The 15,099-nt window shown below is 41.7% G+C and overlaps 1 protein-coding gene across 4 annotated transcripts in view; it reads right to left on the bottom strand.

Annotated features, from left to right (window-relative positions):
• The window catches only part of LOC124286701 (serine/threonine-protein kinase 31-like), a 48,677-nt gene that overhangs the window by 2,299 nt on the left and 31,279 nt on the right, over positions 1-15,099 (bottom strand). For 2 of the 4 annotated variants that reach the window (XM_046723118.1, XM_046723119.1), the window contains exons 17-27: positions 13,668-13,916; positions 12,843-12,941; positions 12,115-12,195; positions 11,857-11,976; positions 11,101-11,220; positions 7,937-8,023; positions 6,924-7,076; positions 6,190-6,321; positions 4,669-4,734; positions 3,645-3,898; positions 1,583-2,073 (exon numbers count right to left, since the gene is read on the bottom strand). In XM_046723118.1, coding sequence (XP_046579074.1) covers positions 1,583-2,073; positions 3,645-3,898; positions 4,669-4,734; positions 6,190-6,321; positions 6,924-7,076; positions 7,937-8,023; positions 11,101-11,220; positions 11,857-11,976; positions 12,115-12,195; positions 12,843-12,941; positions 13,668-13,916 — 1,852 coding nt within the window. Of the gene's footprint in view, positions 1-1,238; positions 1,254-1,582; positions 2,074-3,644; positions 3,899-4,668; positions 4,735-6,189; positions 6,322-6,923; positions 7,077-7,936; positions 8,024-11,100; positions 11,221-11,856; positions 11,977-12,114; positions 12,196-12,842; positions 12,942-13,667; positions 13,917-15,099 lie in introns of all 4 variants that reach the window. The other 2 variants (XM_046723120.1, XM_046723121.1) reach the window with 2 other exon arrangements.

Below are 15,099 nucleotides of genomic sequence, written 5' to 3'. Positions count from 1 at the left end.
AAGAGAAGAGAGAAAAGAGGAAGAGGAGAGAGAAAGAGAGAGAACACCAGATACAGGGGTTCACATATTGTACACATGTGATGAAGAGGATCCTCCACCAGGAGTAGAAAGTAGGAGGAGAGATAGTGATCTCCAGATGCTGTACTACAGGGACAAGAGGGTGTCCGTTAAGACCACTGCTGCCCACATTGTGGACCTTTTTCAAGGAGTCTTACGTGATCTCGGCTAAATCAGATTTGTTGTTGCCACACTCAGCAATGTTCCAACTACGTGACAGCAGGTTGCAAGTGTGGACCAGACAAAGTCATGACGGACAGTAATAGTCATTAGGTCTGTGTAGTGGCGAATAAATTGTATTGCAATTCGGGCATCTGTACTGCGATATGTATTGCAATATATTGGGAGCTAAAGTGACAATGATTGTACCTGCAGAAATTACAAGGCATATTATACAAAGGCCCTAAAAATAAATGTTATGATTCTGATAACAGAAATTTCAAAATTAAGTTAGAGATTGTTAGGGATTCTATTTTCATTTTTATACAATTTATACTTTGTAATGTATTGCTGCTTTGTCAATGAATTATTGAAGGGAAATATCACTTGTGAATGTAAGTCTCTGAATATCTTAACTTAAACCATAGAGAGAGATACAAAATGTCATATATGTCTCTACCTAAAAGATTGGCTTTCAGTAATAATATCGTAATACATATCATTTGAAAAGGCGTATTGCATCATACTGGTAATACCATGCAGTACTAATATTTAGCAAGAGCAATGCTGGGGTGACAAGAAACAACAAGCCCAACCTTCCACATAATTTTTCACAGGTTGATAGGGACACTTTCGAACCAGGGCTCTTCATAGGGTGAGGGGAAAAGAGAAGCAAACGGCTCCTTTTGGTATTTCACAGATCTTACAAGTGTCCTTCACACACATTATGTAATGACAAAGTGACTGAGGCTGGACGTTGTGGTGACACAACAAGGATCACAATCAGGTTAGATCAAACAAAGACCAAGCCAGCGGATCCTGTTAGCGAAGCGACACAACTCTGTACAGTTGACCTGTTCGGGCAAAAAGCTGAGCTTTAAGTTGCAATGTAACACTTCTTAAACATTATTCTACCCCGAAATAGCGAGCTATACACCTAATCTGCAGTCAGGACATCTAGAAGCAAGAGAGCGTGAGGCTGTGAGAGAGGCAGATGAAGCAGAAACAAGGGTTGTACATACCTGGTCAGTCATCTTCTGGCATTCAGAAAGCAACCACACAAATATATCAATCACAAAACACCAAGCATCTTTTTCAAAGTTGGAAAACAAAGAGCCAGACTGAATATTTTTGTTATGGTTCTAGTTACCATGGTGACAAGTCTCTCTACTGGTTGATTCTTAGCTGATTCAGGCAATAGTTTCATGGTTATTTAAAACAATTCACCATTACATATTACTGGGGAAAACAAGAGAGTAGAGATATCAAGATTAAGTCCTATTGTCATTCAAAGACCTTATTGCACTTTTCATGCACAAATCATGCCTATAAAGACTTTCAAACAGTGTCCTTCATTATCACTCACCATCTTCTAGGTTAATACTGTCTGTGTTTGTCAATGGTGATGCCCTCCCAGTCATTATCTCCACTAGTCCCGGAGACCCTTCACCGGTATTGCTGTTTTGCTTGTTTTCAGGTTTATCTTCACTTTCAGCCTTGACCTCTCCCTCAGCTTCAGTATTACCATCCTCAACTGCTTCTCTCCCTTTGTCCTCTAAGGAATCCATTACGTCATTAGTGTCCGTGTTCTTAACACACTCTACAGATATAGACTGATCACAATCTGAGTTGACTGCTTCGGTTTGATCATTGGTTTCTACAGTGTTGTTAGCCTCCTCTCCATTCGAAAGCAAAATCTCACTTGATAGATCTGGTTCACAATGGTTTTGTGTGGTTTCAACTGGATCAAACTGATTCTGGTCCGGTACCCACTGGGACTGGCTGGTTGCCTCTGGGTCGGGTTCACCCATATCAAGCATGCTTGGATCGAAGGAACCAATATTTGACATAACATCACTAGAAAATGAGAGGAAACAAATGTCATAATCAGAGATGTTTATATGATGAAAATAGTTTTATCAAATAGAAAAAAACAAATTCAAGTTGTAAGCTTTCATTGAAGACACAGAGCACAATTCTTGTTGGTTAGCAGTAAAGACAGGATTCCACAATTTGTAAGGTGAGGTGAAATGGGGTTTAACGTCAGTTTGACTTAAGATTATTTACATTTGCTCATATGGCAGACGTGCTTGAGTGTGTATGTTAAGTGGCTGGCATTTAATTTTGTACTAGCCTTTAGAATATAAACATAAGCTTTTCGAGAGTTACAACTTGTTTTCATAGCTCACTGGATACTTCATGTCACAATTGATTTGTAGTGTGCTTGGGCAGTTATGTAGAGTTTGTTAGCTATGAATAATGACTGATCCAAATTGACTCCCACACACTGTAATTTTTACACTGATGTTTAATCATGTCATGTAAAATCTTGTTTGTATTCTCAAAGACAATATGAGTATTAGGCCCATAAGTTTTACATGCAATACATATGCAATGTAATACTCCATTGTAAATGAACCATGGTGTTAAGGTGGTATAAACCACATGTTATTTAATCATTCGCTTGATGACCAGATTAATGAATTTATAACAAATAATTAGTGGTATACGCCGTACATTTAATTATGTCAAAGGTTCCATTTTGGCATTTCTTGTGTCTACATATGTATAGTAAATATTCAACATTATGAACATTCGATCAAAGTTAACCGATAACAAGCGTGATATGATTAATTACTTTTATCTTACAGCGGAATTGTCAAAGGTAGTGTTTATGTATGTAGATTTACTAATCTATACTGGAATACACTCTGCCCGTGTGGGTTGATATAACGTAAAATAGCGTCCTTTTCAAAGGATTAACGCCAAATAGCATCTGATGATTGATTGCCCATTGTTAGCTAACTAAATTACTGTTTTAAATGAAAGAGCTTAAGCTACATTATGCTAATTAGTTGACAGGTGTGCTAGTTTTATCAAATAGAAAAAAAGGATTTTTCGCATGAAATTCAAGTTGTAAGCTTACACAATTTACGATCATTGAAGATTTTCATCAATGTCTTATCACATAGGCCCACAATTTGTAAGGTGAGGTGAAATGGGGTTTAACGTCGTACTGAGAATTGATGTTCAGCGTAGATTATTTTGCTCTTTAGATATGCTCATATGGCCGCCGATATGCGTGCTTGTGTATGTGTGGCTGCTTGTACTAGCCCAGACATAAGCTGGTTTAATAGTGCTAGCTCACTGAGATACCATGCTGCAGTTATGCATGAATACCCCACTCAGACACATAATACTGACTCCGAGCCGACCAGTCCTTGATGTACCCAATAATGATGAGTGCCAGGCAGTGACCAACAAGTACAATATTTTAATGTCTTCAGGTATGATGCAGTTGGGGATCAAACCTGAGACCTTCTGCTCTCTGGACGGATGCTATAACCACTTTAATCTGTAAACACTACAGGATACTGAAAGCAAGACATGAGACAATGCTTTGGCTGGCTCTGGTATACATCACATACCAATCACTACTCTGTATTGGAGCAAGCTGTTGGTCTTGGGATACTCGTTGTTGCTGTTGTTGTTGCTGCTGTTGCTGTTGTTGCTGCTGCTGTTGTTGCTGCTGCTGCTGTTGCTGTTGTTGTTGCTGTGACTCTGGGTCTACTTCTGGGATGGTCATGTTTAGGTACTCTGACGTCATCAGCAGATCTGTTGTCACTCGGAGATGGGGAAGATTGTTCAGCAGTGAGGAAAGCAAAATTTGGACGGGTTTTTCCTAAACATAGAAAACATTTCTTAATGCCTCTCCTGAACTTTACAATAGGTATCTTGAAAGTAAGAGTGAGTGAGTTTTACCCCCCTTTTAGCAATCTTCCAGCAATATCACGGCAGGACACACCAGAATGGGTTTCACACATTGTACCCATTTAGGGAAACGAACCCAGGTCTCGGCGTGATGAGCGAAAGCTTTAACCACTAGGCTACCCCACCGCCCTCGAATGTAAGATCCCAGTATACAATAAACTGGTCATGATAGTCATTGTCTGAAGCCATGGTAAATAAAGGAACTGTTCTGAGAGTTGGATGCATTCCGTGACAACCGGACTAACATGCTGTGTGCCGACACGTATCTTTCCACATGCCAGTACCATGATGTCACCAGGAGATGACTGGGAGCTGTGGCTGCTCGTAGACACTGGGTTTCACAGGAATTGGACACAAATCAAAGGTGTGGCTATTTCAGTTAATCCTACAAATCATCACATTGAGTGTGTGAAACGACTGCTTATGTAAACATTGTAATAACCATTGTGGCAAGCAAGAAGTGGAGGTAGAAAAAAGTTTTAACTGCAATGGTAGTTTTTTTTTGTACACTTTGGTCATCATTTAAAAACAATTATATTTCGGTCAAGCATTTATGATTAAGCAAGCCTGAAAGTAATTTTGTGAAGTTGCTGTTTACGGGCCTGTTTGAACCCATCTGTCCACCCCTTGTCAACCTGTAGCATCTTTTGTGTTACATAATCAACTGATGGTTCAGCTTACAAGAGGCATTCCAGTGAAGTCCGGAGCATCAGCCTTGATACTGAAGTGCACATCAGGATAGTAAAGCTGAAAGGTAAAATAGTTATAGTTGAGAACATGAATTGAATTCATTATGTTCATAAATTCTATAAAGAAAGCAGGGAGTTAGTGAGACAACAAGTGGAGTCACTGCCCAAAATAATCAAAGAACTTGCTGATTCGAGGCAACACTGAAACCAGGATCAGAATTATTCGGCCTGGCCAGTTGACAGTGATGAGGTGGTCTTCTTCAAACATGTAATTTTTTAAGTAAAACTGATATTTTATACTTATCCTGACTCATGATCTTTTGCTTATCTCCCTTTCCCTTGCAAATGGTAGTGGAACACTTGAATCCCTTGAAGTTCCCTAAGCGGACATAAAAATACACTCAGCAAATGAGAGGTTCCTTTGAACCTTCGTCTCTTCCTCGAACCTACGTTCCATCATCTGGTTGGTGAATTGTCTGATAATTTCACCCGGATCAAAGTTCTGCGTTGATTGAAGCTGCTGCGGTGTAGAAGAAGCGTTCGCGAACACTGATGAGTTGTGTGCCTCGACTTCACTCCGTTGAGAAGTTGGTGGTAGTACGTCAAACAGCTGGTCAGCTGTGGCAGTTGCACGAGACGATCTAGTAGTCGTGAAAGTCGCCGATCTCGTAGGTACTTCGGGTAGAAGTAACAGGGGATCATCAAAAAAGTTCAGGATTTTTGATGCGTTGACTTACTATGCCACGTAGATTTACCCTCCGATCTGGTAACAGATGCTCTCCTCTGCGACGTAGAAGCAGACGACGTCTTTTTCTTACTTGAGCCCGTGTCAACTGCGTTGTAGCCTATCTCTTCTTCGCCCCCGTACCAGACGACTGACCCTGCAACGTACTCAACATAGCACCAGTATTATGAATTCCAGCCATAGCAAGCAACATACGGTTTGCAGGCTGATGTCCTGATTTATCAGCCGTGACTTGTGATGACTTCCTCAACCGATCCATGGCATGGATAAATCAACACAATAAGTACAGCGCAAGCTGGAAGAACATGGTTTGATGCATGAAGGGCATTGGGGGTGAGGATCAGCCACGGATAACCTGTGCCTGCAAACACTGCAAGATTTCATGAAATGTAAACAAGTTACATCACGATGAAATTATGACACAAATACAAATATTTCTTACAATTTTTTTACATATAATACAAAGTAATTATTGCCAAATCCATACACAGCGTCATTTTGAAGAATAGGATCTAAATAAAAAGGATAAAATGCCGTATACGGGACTCCAGTGCTTCCCCATCCTTGTCCGAAAAGGGAGAGAGTGAAGTAAGGCTTGTCACACGACTGTTTACACGGGAAAAGGGAGGTAACTCGTCGGCGAGTGTATTTTTACGTCCACTTCGGGAACTTCAAGGGATTCAAGTGTTCCACTACCATTCGCAAGGGAAAGGGAGATAAGCAAAAGATCATGAGTCAGGATAAGAAGAAAATATTTAATTTACCTACCCATAGCAACAACAAGCCCAGGTTGAACATATCAGTTGCTGGGAAGACATCTTTCAGCATAGCATTCTTCAACTCTGGTGCCATGAATGAGATCCCTGAAGGTGTGGAGTACTTTTTTCTGCTGCGTTCTTTCTACAAATAAAAATGCGGTCTTACAAGACAGTTGACTTATGACAAACATGGATATAACCAAGTCTGCATTCTTATCTCCAGGAGCTGTATTTCTGTAAAACTATAAATCTCAGTCACTGAAGGTAGGTGATTATCACTTTGAATATGGTGCTAACAGATTGAGAACCAATTTTTATAATGAGGACAAAACCTGATCTGCAGGTCTTGGCCAAACCTTCAAAGGACCTGGGTCCCGTGAAGGTCAGGGTTAGAATGAATTTTCAGTAACCCATGCTTGTCATAAGAGGCGACTAACGGGATAAGGTGGTCAGGGTCGCTGGCTTGGTTGACACATGTCATCAGTTCCTAATTACGCAGATTGATGCTCATGCTGTTGAACACTAGATTGTCTGGTCCAGACTCGATTATTTACAGACAGCCGCCATAGAGCTGGAATATTGCTGAGTGTAGGACCTGTAGATCTGGGCCAAACCTTCAGATGACCAGCAGATCTGGGCCAAACTTTCACAGGAATGACACTCATATTACACATTACACTTCTTGGAACAGCTCTGAGTGAAGTCATGATATTAATGACCATTTTTACACAGTTGGCACCTCACCATTGTCTGCGAGAAGTCAGGATGCATCAGTTCAGCCATGCCATCTTCCTCTCTGATGAGAATGTTCTGCGGAGTTACCTCCCCATGGACAATGTTATTGGCATGGAGAGACTGAAGAGCTTTAGCTAAACACCTCATGATCATCTGTATTGTCTGGAAAAAGACATATCATCACCATTAGCTTCGTGAATTCAGATGTAGGAGCTAAGAATCTGAAAAAGATCCCTGGTAACAGAAACATTTACATGGGAGTGTTATTGTGACACCATGTACAGAGTGTAATATATTGTACCTGAATTTGACATTCAGTAGGGGGCAGTGTTGTGCTCTATATTTAGAGTTGTGCTATATTTATACAGAGTTCTGGAATGTACTGGAACCCTCCTCTGGTGCAGAGACAGATCTGGTACCTTATTCTTAGGTACATAGAGGAACGGGCGGCGGGCGGCCCTAACTCTTGTCTCTGATGTCACATTAGATCTCAAGTTACAAGAAGACCAGCAATTGTATGGATACCCTGGATACTCAGCTGGTAGTGAGGTGAATATCACCATCTCTGTGAACACAATAAACACTTAAGCTTTAAAGAAATTTCAACCATTACAAAATTAGAACAGAAACTTAAGTGAGTCGGTGTATGTCAAACTTGAGTGAGTGAGTTAGTTTAGTTTTTCGCCGCACTCAGCAATATTCCAGCTATATGGCGGCGGTCTGTAAATAATCCAGTCTGGACCAGACAATCTAGTGATCAACAGCTAGAACATCGATCTGCGCAATTGGGAACCGATGACATGTGTCAACCAAGTCATCGAGTCTGACCACCCAATCCCGTTAGTCGCCTCTTATGACAAGCATAGTCACCTTTTGTGGCAAGCATGGGTTGCTGAAGACTTATTCTACCCAAGATCTTCACGGGTCATGTCAAACTGGAGCTGATGAGGAAGATGCTTCATGGGGTTTACAGGTACACTGACGATGTTACTGACGGTGTGTTTGTGTGATGTACAACCTACCCTTCTGTGGGGCTTCTTGCCCTTGTGGACCATACTCGACAATCTCTCCCCATTCTTCGCTGTGCAGACATATGCATGACGAGCATTCTGACAACAAAAAAATGAAGTGAGAATAATAAAATCTTAAGTGAATTTGTAGTCTGTTTATTGTGTTTATTGTTTCACGAAGCACTCGGCTATATTCCTGTTATGTGGAAGCGGTAAATTTGTAACAAACCAGAGCATAGGTGTTACACTGACAAAACCAAACAGAATGGACAACATCCAGTGCATCATGGAAGCTAAAAGACAGTTGGAGTTCTGAAGTACACATGAAAAGTTTCACAGTTTGGTTGGTCTAGAGTCAGTGACAAAAACAAAAAGGTACTGCCATCACTCTTCTCAGCATGATTTTTACGGCTCTAACGATTCACTGAGACCTCGATTCGGTTCGATTTTCAATATTGGACCCTCAATTCGATTCTTCATACAAGTAAAAACATCAGATTTCGTTTAACTCCCAGAGTCAGCTATTTATCGTAATGTCAGCTTTTTTGGCGAGGTCTACTAACAACAATTCTCACTGGATAATTAGCCCGGCGTCAACCAATCATGTTTCGCCTTATTTCAGCGTTGAAACTGCTAAAGTTGGAGTCAAAATTAAGTTCTGGCTGTGTGGAAATAGGAACAATTACGGATATTGTTAGTAATTATTAGTAAACTTACCTCTGGATAATGGTTGCCAGTTTCCTGTGGATGACACAGATACATACAGAATGAAAGAGATTAAAATTTTTCGAAGTCATTGCTATCCCTAGTGGCATACCTAAATATCTACATGGTTATCTCCCTTAGCTGTGACACCACATCATTGTTCTTTGAACACCTTCATAATTTTTTTCATTTTTTAAAATTTATTTTTCCTCATACACATCGCGGGGAGGTAAGGGAGGGTCCTAGATCCCATAATCCAGAGGTTAGTTTACTAATAATTACTAACAATATCCGTAATTGTTCCTGATTATGTAAACGTTCCCTCTGGATTATGGTTGCCAGAATCCCACATAGGAATACCACTATACTTCTGGAATCCCGAATTCCCTTCTTGGGATAACTATGACTTAGATAACTTCCTGTTTAATATTCCCGCCACCATATTATCTTGTTAATACATTACTAGAACAGGAAGTTAACGTGAAGGAAGATTCTGAAATATTTGGAGAGAAATTAGACCATTAACGGAATTAATTCCTAATTGATGATAATGTTCTCACCAATTCCGAGAACCTATTCCAATCCTGAAACCTCGTTTTCAGACATGACGTCACTTTTCGTTCTACTGACTATACCTTCTTCGAATTTATGACGTCACCCTACGTTACTATGACGTCACTTCTGGTATGTTATCATCACCTTCCGGTTTATGACGTCACCTTTGGCTTTATGACGTTACCTATGGTGTCACTCCCGGTTATGATGTCACTCCCGGTTATGACGTCACTTCCGGTTCATGTATGAATCCTCAGATATATATACTACTCTTCCTAAACTAATCCTCTAGAACAGCTTCCCAACATGTAACAGTTCTCTCCAAATCACGTGATCTGTGAAACCATCACCATTCACTGTTAATTCACATCACTAATTTAATTTCTCATCCGATAATCTTGTAGATGTTCATGAAAATCTTCCTGAACAAGTACCCAATATCCATAAGTCCTGAAGTCTTGTTGATCAAGGTCATTTGACGTGAAATTGATCCACTTACATCCATTACACTCCCCGTAGAGCAAGCTACTCCATGCTGTGCGTGAGCCATGGAATTTGGGTTATATAACGGCTGATTAGGACCCATGCCGACCACCTTAACTCGGCTAACGGGATCCTGACCAAGCCGTGCCAGGGACGCCGAATCACCCGAGCGTGACACGATAGCCGGCTCGGCAGGCAAGCTAGCTTGGGTGCTGACCCCTAAGGGGTGACAGCCAGGGACCGTGTCCCTCCCGCTCGAAGCCTTAGCGTCTCCCACCGTGGGGATCGGCGACCCGGTTTCAGGACGTGGGTAATGCTGGACCGAACCGAGCAGAGCACCGTCCCGCCCTACGGGGAATGACCCTTGACCTTGGGACCTAGCATGCCCTTCATCGTATGAGTCATATAGATAGGGATCTGAGATTTTCCCTTCGTTACATAACACAAAGTCATGGAAGGACTGCCGCATGTATGATTGAATTTCCGACTTGAAAGAAGACAAAAGCTCCGTAATAGCTGACATATCAACCTGGCTAGATGATGAACTTGATCTAGATTTAGATTTTGACTTTGAGTCCGATTTAACTGCTGAACTAGAAGGCTGAGAGGCAGGTATTTTACTTCTAGAGGAATCTGAGATCTCTGACAATTTTCTCTTCCTCGCCTTATTACGTGCTTTATCAACACTAATCCATTTCTCCGTAGATAAGGCAGAACATAACAAACAGCGACCTTCAACTGTGCAAGGAGCTCCAACAAAACATGATGCACATAAAGTGCCATAAAGTTTTGACAATGAACGCACTTATTTTGCGACATGGCGGGAAAGTTCAAAAAGGGCGGGAAAATTCCTAAATTACACAAAGTCAAAAAGTTTTTACAATAAGCAATAATAAAGTCACAATGCGATTGTCTGGTGACCAAATGTGATCTCTACTGACCGTACATGAATAACTCTGTAAGATTAAACTTGACAATAAACCTCTTCCACTCTGACCGTCTGTGTGTGACCATACAGAAAATATTATGAAGGTGTTCAAAGAACAATGCTGTGACATCACAGCTAAGGGAGATAACCATGTAGATATTTAGGCATACCACTAGGGATAGCTATGACTTAGAGAAATATTTTAATCTCGTTCATTCTGTATGTACCTGTATCCCACAGGAAACTGGCAACCATAATCCAGCCGAAACGTTTACGACATAATTAACTAAAATTGGTATTCAAATATTGAATCGAAATAGTGAAAATGGTTTTCGAAAATCGAAACATAGGTTTCAGATTTGATTTTCGATGAATCAAACCGAATCGATGCAGCTCTAATGATTTCAGGTAGAAGCTATTGTGAGCTATGGAACGGACGATGCTTCAGACTAGTGGCAACAGTTGCCCACTGAAGCCTTACATACAGATTCAGTTTCACCCTTACCTTATCAAAGAAGATGGACATGACGGATTGTAAATTCTCCTGCTTTGCTGCAGAATATGATATGGCATGCCGGACACATTCGTCCTTGTCTAGACGATCACCGTCAGACAACAAGTGCTCCTGAAACAGTTAAGTGAATACATGGAGATAACTTTTGGGTAATAGAAGTAAATGCATGAAAATAATGGGTACATCATAGTGACGTGTTGCTGAAGACCAATTCTAACCAAAATCTTAACATCTGAATCTAAGTACCCGTGAAGGTACGGGTTAGAATATTGATCTTCAGTAACCCATGCTTGTCGCAAGAAGCGACTAACGGGATAAGGTGGTCAGGCTCACTGACTTGGTTGACATGTCATTGGCTCCCAATTGCGCAGATTGATGCTCATGCTGTTGATCACTGGATTGTCTGGTCCAGACTCGATTATTTAGAGACCGCCGCCATATAGCTGGAATAATGCTGAGTGCGGCATAAAACTAAACTCACTCACTTAATCTAAGTCAAAACACGATGCACAGGAAGAAAAAAAAACATGTGGAGAACAGAAGAAAACTACAATATGGTACAGTACCCAAAGACAGAGCTTTCATTGCACAGGAAGGTAAGACAAGATACAGAGCAAGAAATCACATATTGTATAGAGCAAACACACACACCACATGGTACGCAGCAAGGTAAGACATGACCAAGGAAATACAATTATTGAAAACAGAAACACTACAAACATAGACATAGACAAGATTTCTGCTCACCCGGATGAATATAGGCTTCCCCAAGAAGGTTGACACATACAGCCCCTGGGCTCCCCCCTCTTCTTGTGTCAGGTCATAATGTTCAATCTCCTGGCTGGGTTTAACTAGACCATTGAACTCCTGCAAACACAGTTCATAATGTCTTAAACACTGGTTTTAGATGGTAATAATAACACCACTTGGAAACATTTCTCAGAGACATATCTTCATTTACACAACAGAGGTGTACACAAGTCAGGGTGGAAACATTCCACTCACCAGGTGTATGTCAATACCCAGTTCAGGATGCATCTTCATAAGTTCTGGGAAGTGAGCATCAGCTATCTTGGCCAAGTCAGTCTGGAAATGAAACAAGTGTGCAATGACATGTTTACATCGACCAGTGAATCCTGAATTAAGTTACTGACATGAAGGCCATATGAGATAAGTATGCCGTAAACCTCTGAAAAACCACAAGGGGACACAATGTGAAATGTTATTCTTGCAGGTGCCCCTCTCCCTCCCATTCCCCTCTCCCTCCTGTGCCCCACTCACCACCAGACCGTCCCCTCTCCCCCCACGACTGTCTCTTTCCCCTCCTCACTACCAGACCGTCCCCATCCCTCCTAAGCCCCCTCACCACCAGACCATCCCTCCTGTGCCCCACTCACCACCAGACCGTCCCCCATCCCTCCTGTGCCCCCCCTCACCACCAGACCATCCCTCCTGTGCCCCACTCACCACCAGACCATCCCCCATCCCTCCTGTGCCCCCCCTCACCACCAGACCATCCCCCATCCCTCCTGTGCCCCACTCACCACCAGACCATCCCCCATCCCTCCTGTGCCCCCCTCACACCAGACCATCCCCATCCCTCCTGTGCCCCACTCACCACCAGACCATCCCCCATCCCTCCTGTGCCCCACTCACCACCAGACCGGTCCCCCATCCCTCCTGTGCCCCCCTCACCACCAGACCATCCCCCATCCCTCCTGTGCCCCACTCACCACCAGACCATCCTCGATGCTGAGTGCCTGGTGTATCTCTGTCCTGATGGCACTGATGTCCTTCTTGATCTCATCCAACTCACTTGAACCACCCTCATTCTGCTGGCAAAAACATGGATTCTGAAGATGTGTGTTTAATAATTTGCTAACTTAGGCATAATACTTTACAAGAACTCTTGGTATACAACATTCTGCACACTATTTTTAAATGTAACATATGTCATCTTGAACCCTTGTAAGATTTCATGTCCATAGACATAACATCAACAAGTAGTTAAAACAAATTATATAATTACAATAACACCAAAAATAGGGTCAATTGCTGAGTCTCACAGGAAGAACAAGAATTCCTCAGTCTGTAGCAGTGCCTTGCTAGGGGTGCAACGGTACGTCCATGCCACGGTTCAGTACGTATTGCTGTACACAGCTCTCGGTTTGGTACATTTCAGTTCGGTTCATTAACATTTAAGTTCCGAGAAGAAATCTTCTTGGAATTGGGACCCAAAAGAAAGTGCCTTTACACAAACTTCGTCCAATCGAATTAGCATGAGTTGTTGACAATAGCATTTGGAACAGAAATGCCAGAAACGGTAGCTACATGGAGATGTCATATAGAATTAAATTAAAGTAATGTGCATAAGGTGAGTAAGAACATACTGTATTTTCAAAGTGAATTTCGGTGTACCGAACCGAAAACAAAATACCGCAGTATGCATACACAGTGGTCTACCATTTCAGCCCTATACCTTCCCTGATCAGTCACATTACTCCTTTATCTTCTAATATACACAAGACAATGAATGTAATATCAATGAGAAAACATGCCTCCTCTAAATCCTGTCTGTCAGCAACCCTGTGTCGGAGTTTTGATCGCAAACCTCGAAGTGTTTTGCGAATTCCAAGCAGTTCCTCTGTACAGGGTTTATCATGAAGCCACGGTTCACATTCTGTCTTCATCGTGCGGAACTCGGCCAGGAGGTGTTGGTAGTTGTCGATGTTGGTCATCTCAGACTGCAGCTCAGTGTACAAAGATTGGACCAGTGCCGCCAGGAAGGCACCCTCTGAAGTCCGCTCCTGACAACAACACATCTAATCAGTTCATAATCATCCAGCAACCTTAACATTACTGTTCTCTCATTGTAAACAAATTTTAGATAAAATTCAGCTAATCACATGATTTTTGTTTTTCATAATGCATGCATGAGATGTTAAGTTTGGCATGGTTTCAAACAAAGTGTGGCAACAGCACTTGAATGTTTGTGAAGAATGTTTTTCAAGTAAAATTGATGTTTTTATACTTCATCTAGGCTGACTCATGATCTTTGATATTTTTATCTCCCTTTTCCTTGCGAATGGTAGTGGAACACTTGAATCCCTTGAAGTTACCATAGCGGATGTAAAAATACACTCACCCACGGGTTACCTCCCTTTTACCGCGTAAACAGTCATGTGACCAGCCTTACTTGTCACTCTCTCCTAATTTTTCTGCCCAAGCACTTGGATCTGCTGTGAAATCCAAAGTGTTTCCAGCGGTGAGGTTGGGAGGGCTTCTTGTCATGAGTCAGGATAAGTATAAAAATATCAATTTTACTTGAAAAATTACATATTTTGTCTTATCCTGACTCATGATCTTTTGCTTATAGAATCTGATGGATTGGTGGTGGGTCAAGTCATTTGTGGATTCATCAGCAGTCCTTAGATACGTCCTGTATCCTCACAAACACCCAAATCCGAACACACCCACCCCGAACTGCGAAACGACATTTCCGTGATCCTATTCTTCCAACTTCCGTTATAACTTGGGGGGACCACTTTCTTGTCTTACTTCCATCTCAGACAAGTTTAATCATCTTGATTCATGTGGCTTAAGATATACTAGTATCTTCTTTTTACTAGATATCTATATCAACCCATAGATTATAATAAGATCTTTATCATAAATGAGTTGCGACCCCTTAACGATCCGTAAAGGATCTTCAATAACTCATGGTAGTCTGTCCTAGACTGTGCGCATGGACTTTCAAACTAATACTTTTCCTCAATAAAAATTATCAACAAGTCAACGTGATAAAGGGTGAGATTTTCCAACTCAGCGCCTTTGAGGAACCGTTAGTAGCTGTGCTGCAACGACAGACCCAAGTTAGTGAGTGGTTGGCAAACACCTTCAACTTCCAAAAGCAGCTCCATAATGCAGGAGGTAGTGGTTGGCAAACACTGACTGATCCAACTTCCAAAAGTAGCCGTCCATAATTGCTGA

This window comes from Haliotis rubra, unplaced genomic scaffold, assembly GCF_003918875.1.
Source record: "Haliotis rubra isolate DU_JTF1 unplaced genomic scaffold, ASM391887v1 Scf39, whole genome shotgun sequence".
In the NCBI taxonomy this organism is placed as follows: Eukaryota; Metazoa; Mollusca; class Gastropoda; order Lepetellida; family Haliotidae; genus Haliotis; species Haliotis rubra.
Note: the sequence above shows the minus strand (reverse complement) of the source record. Positions and strands in the feature narration are given on the sequence as shown.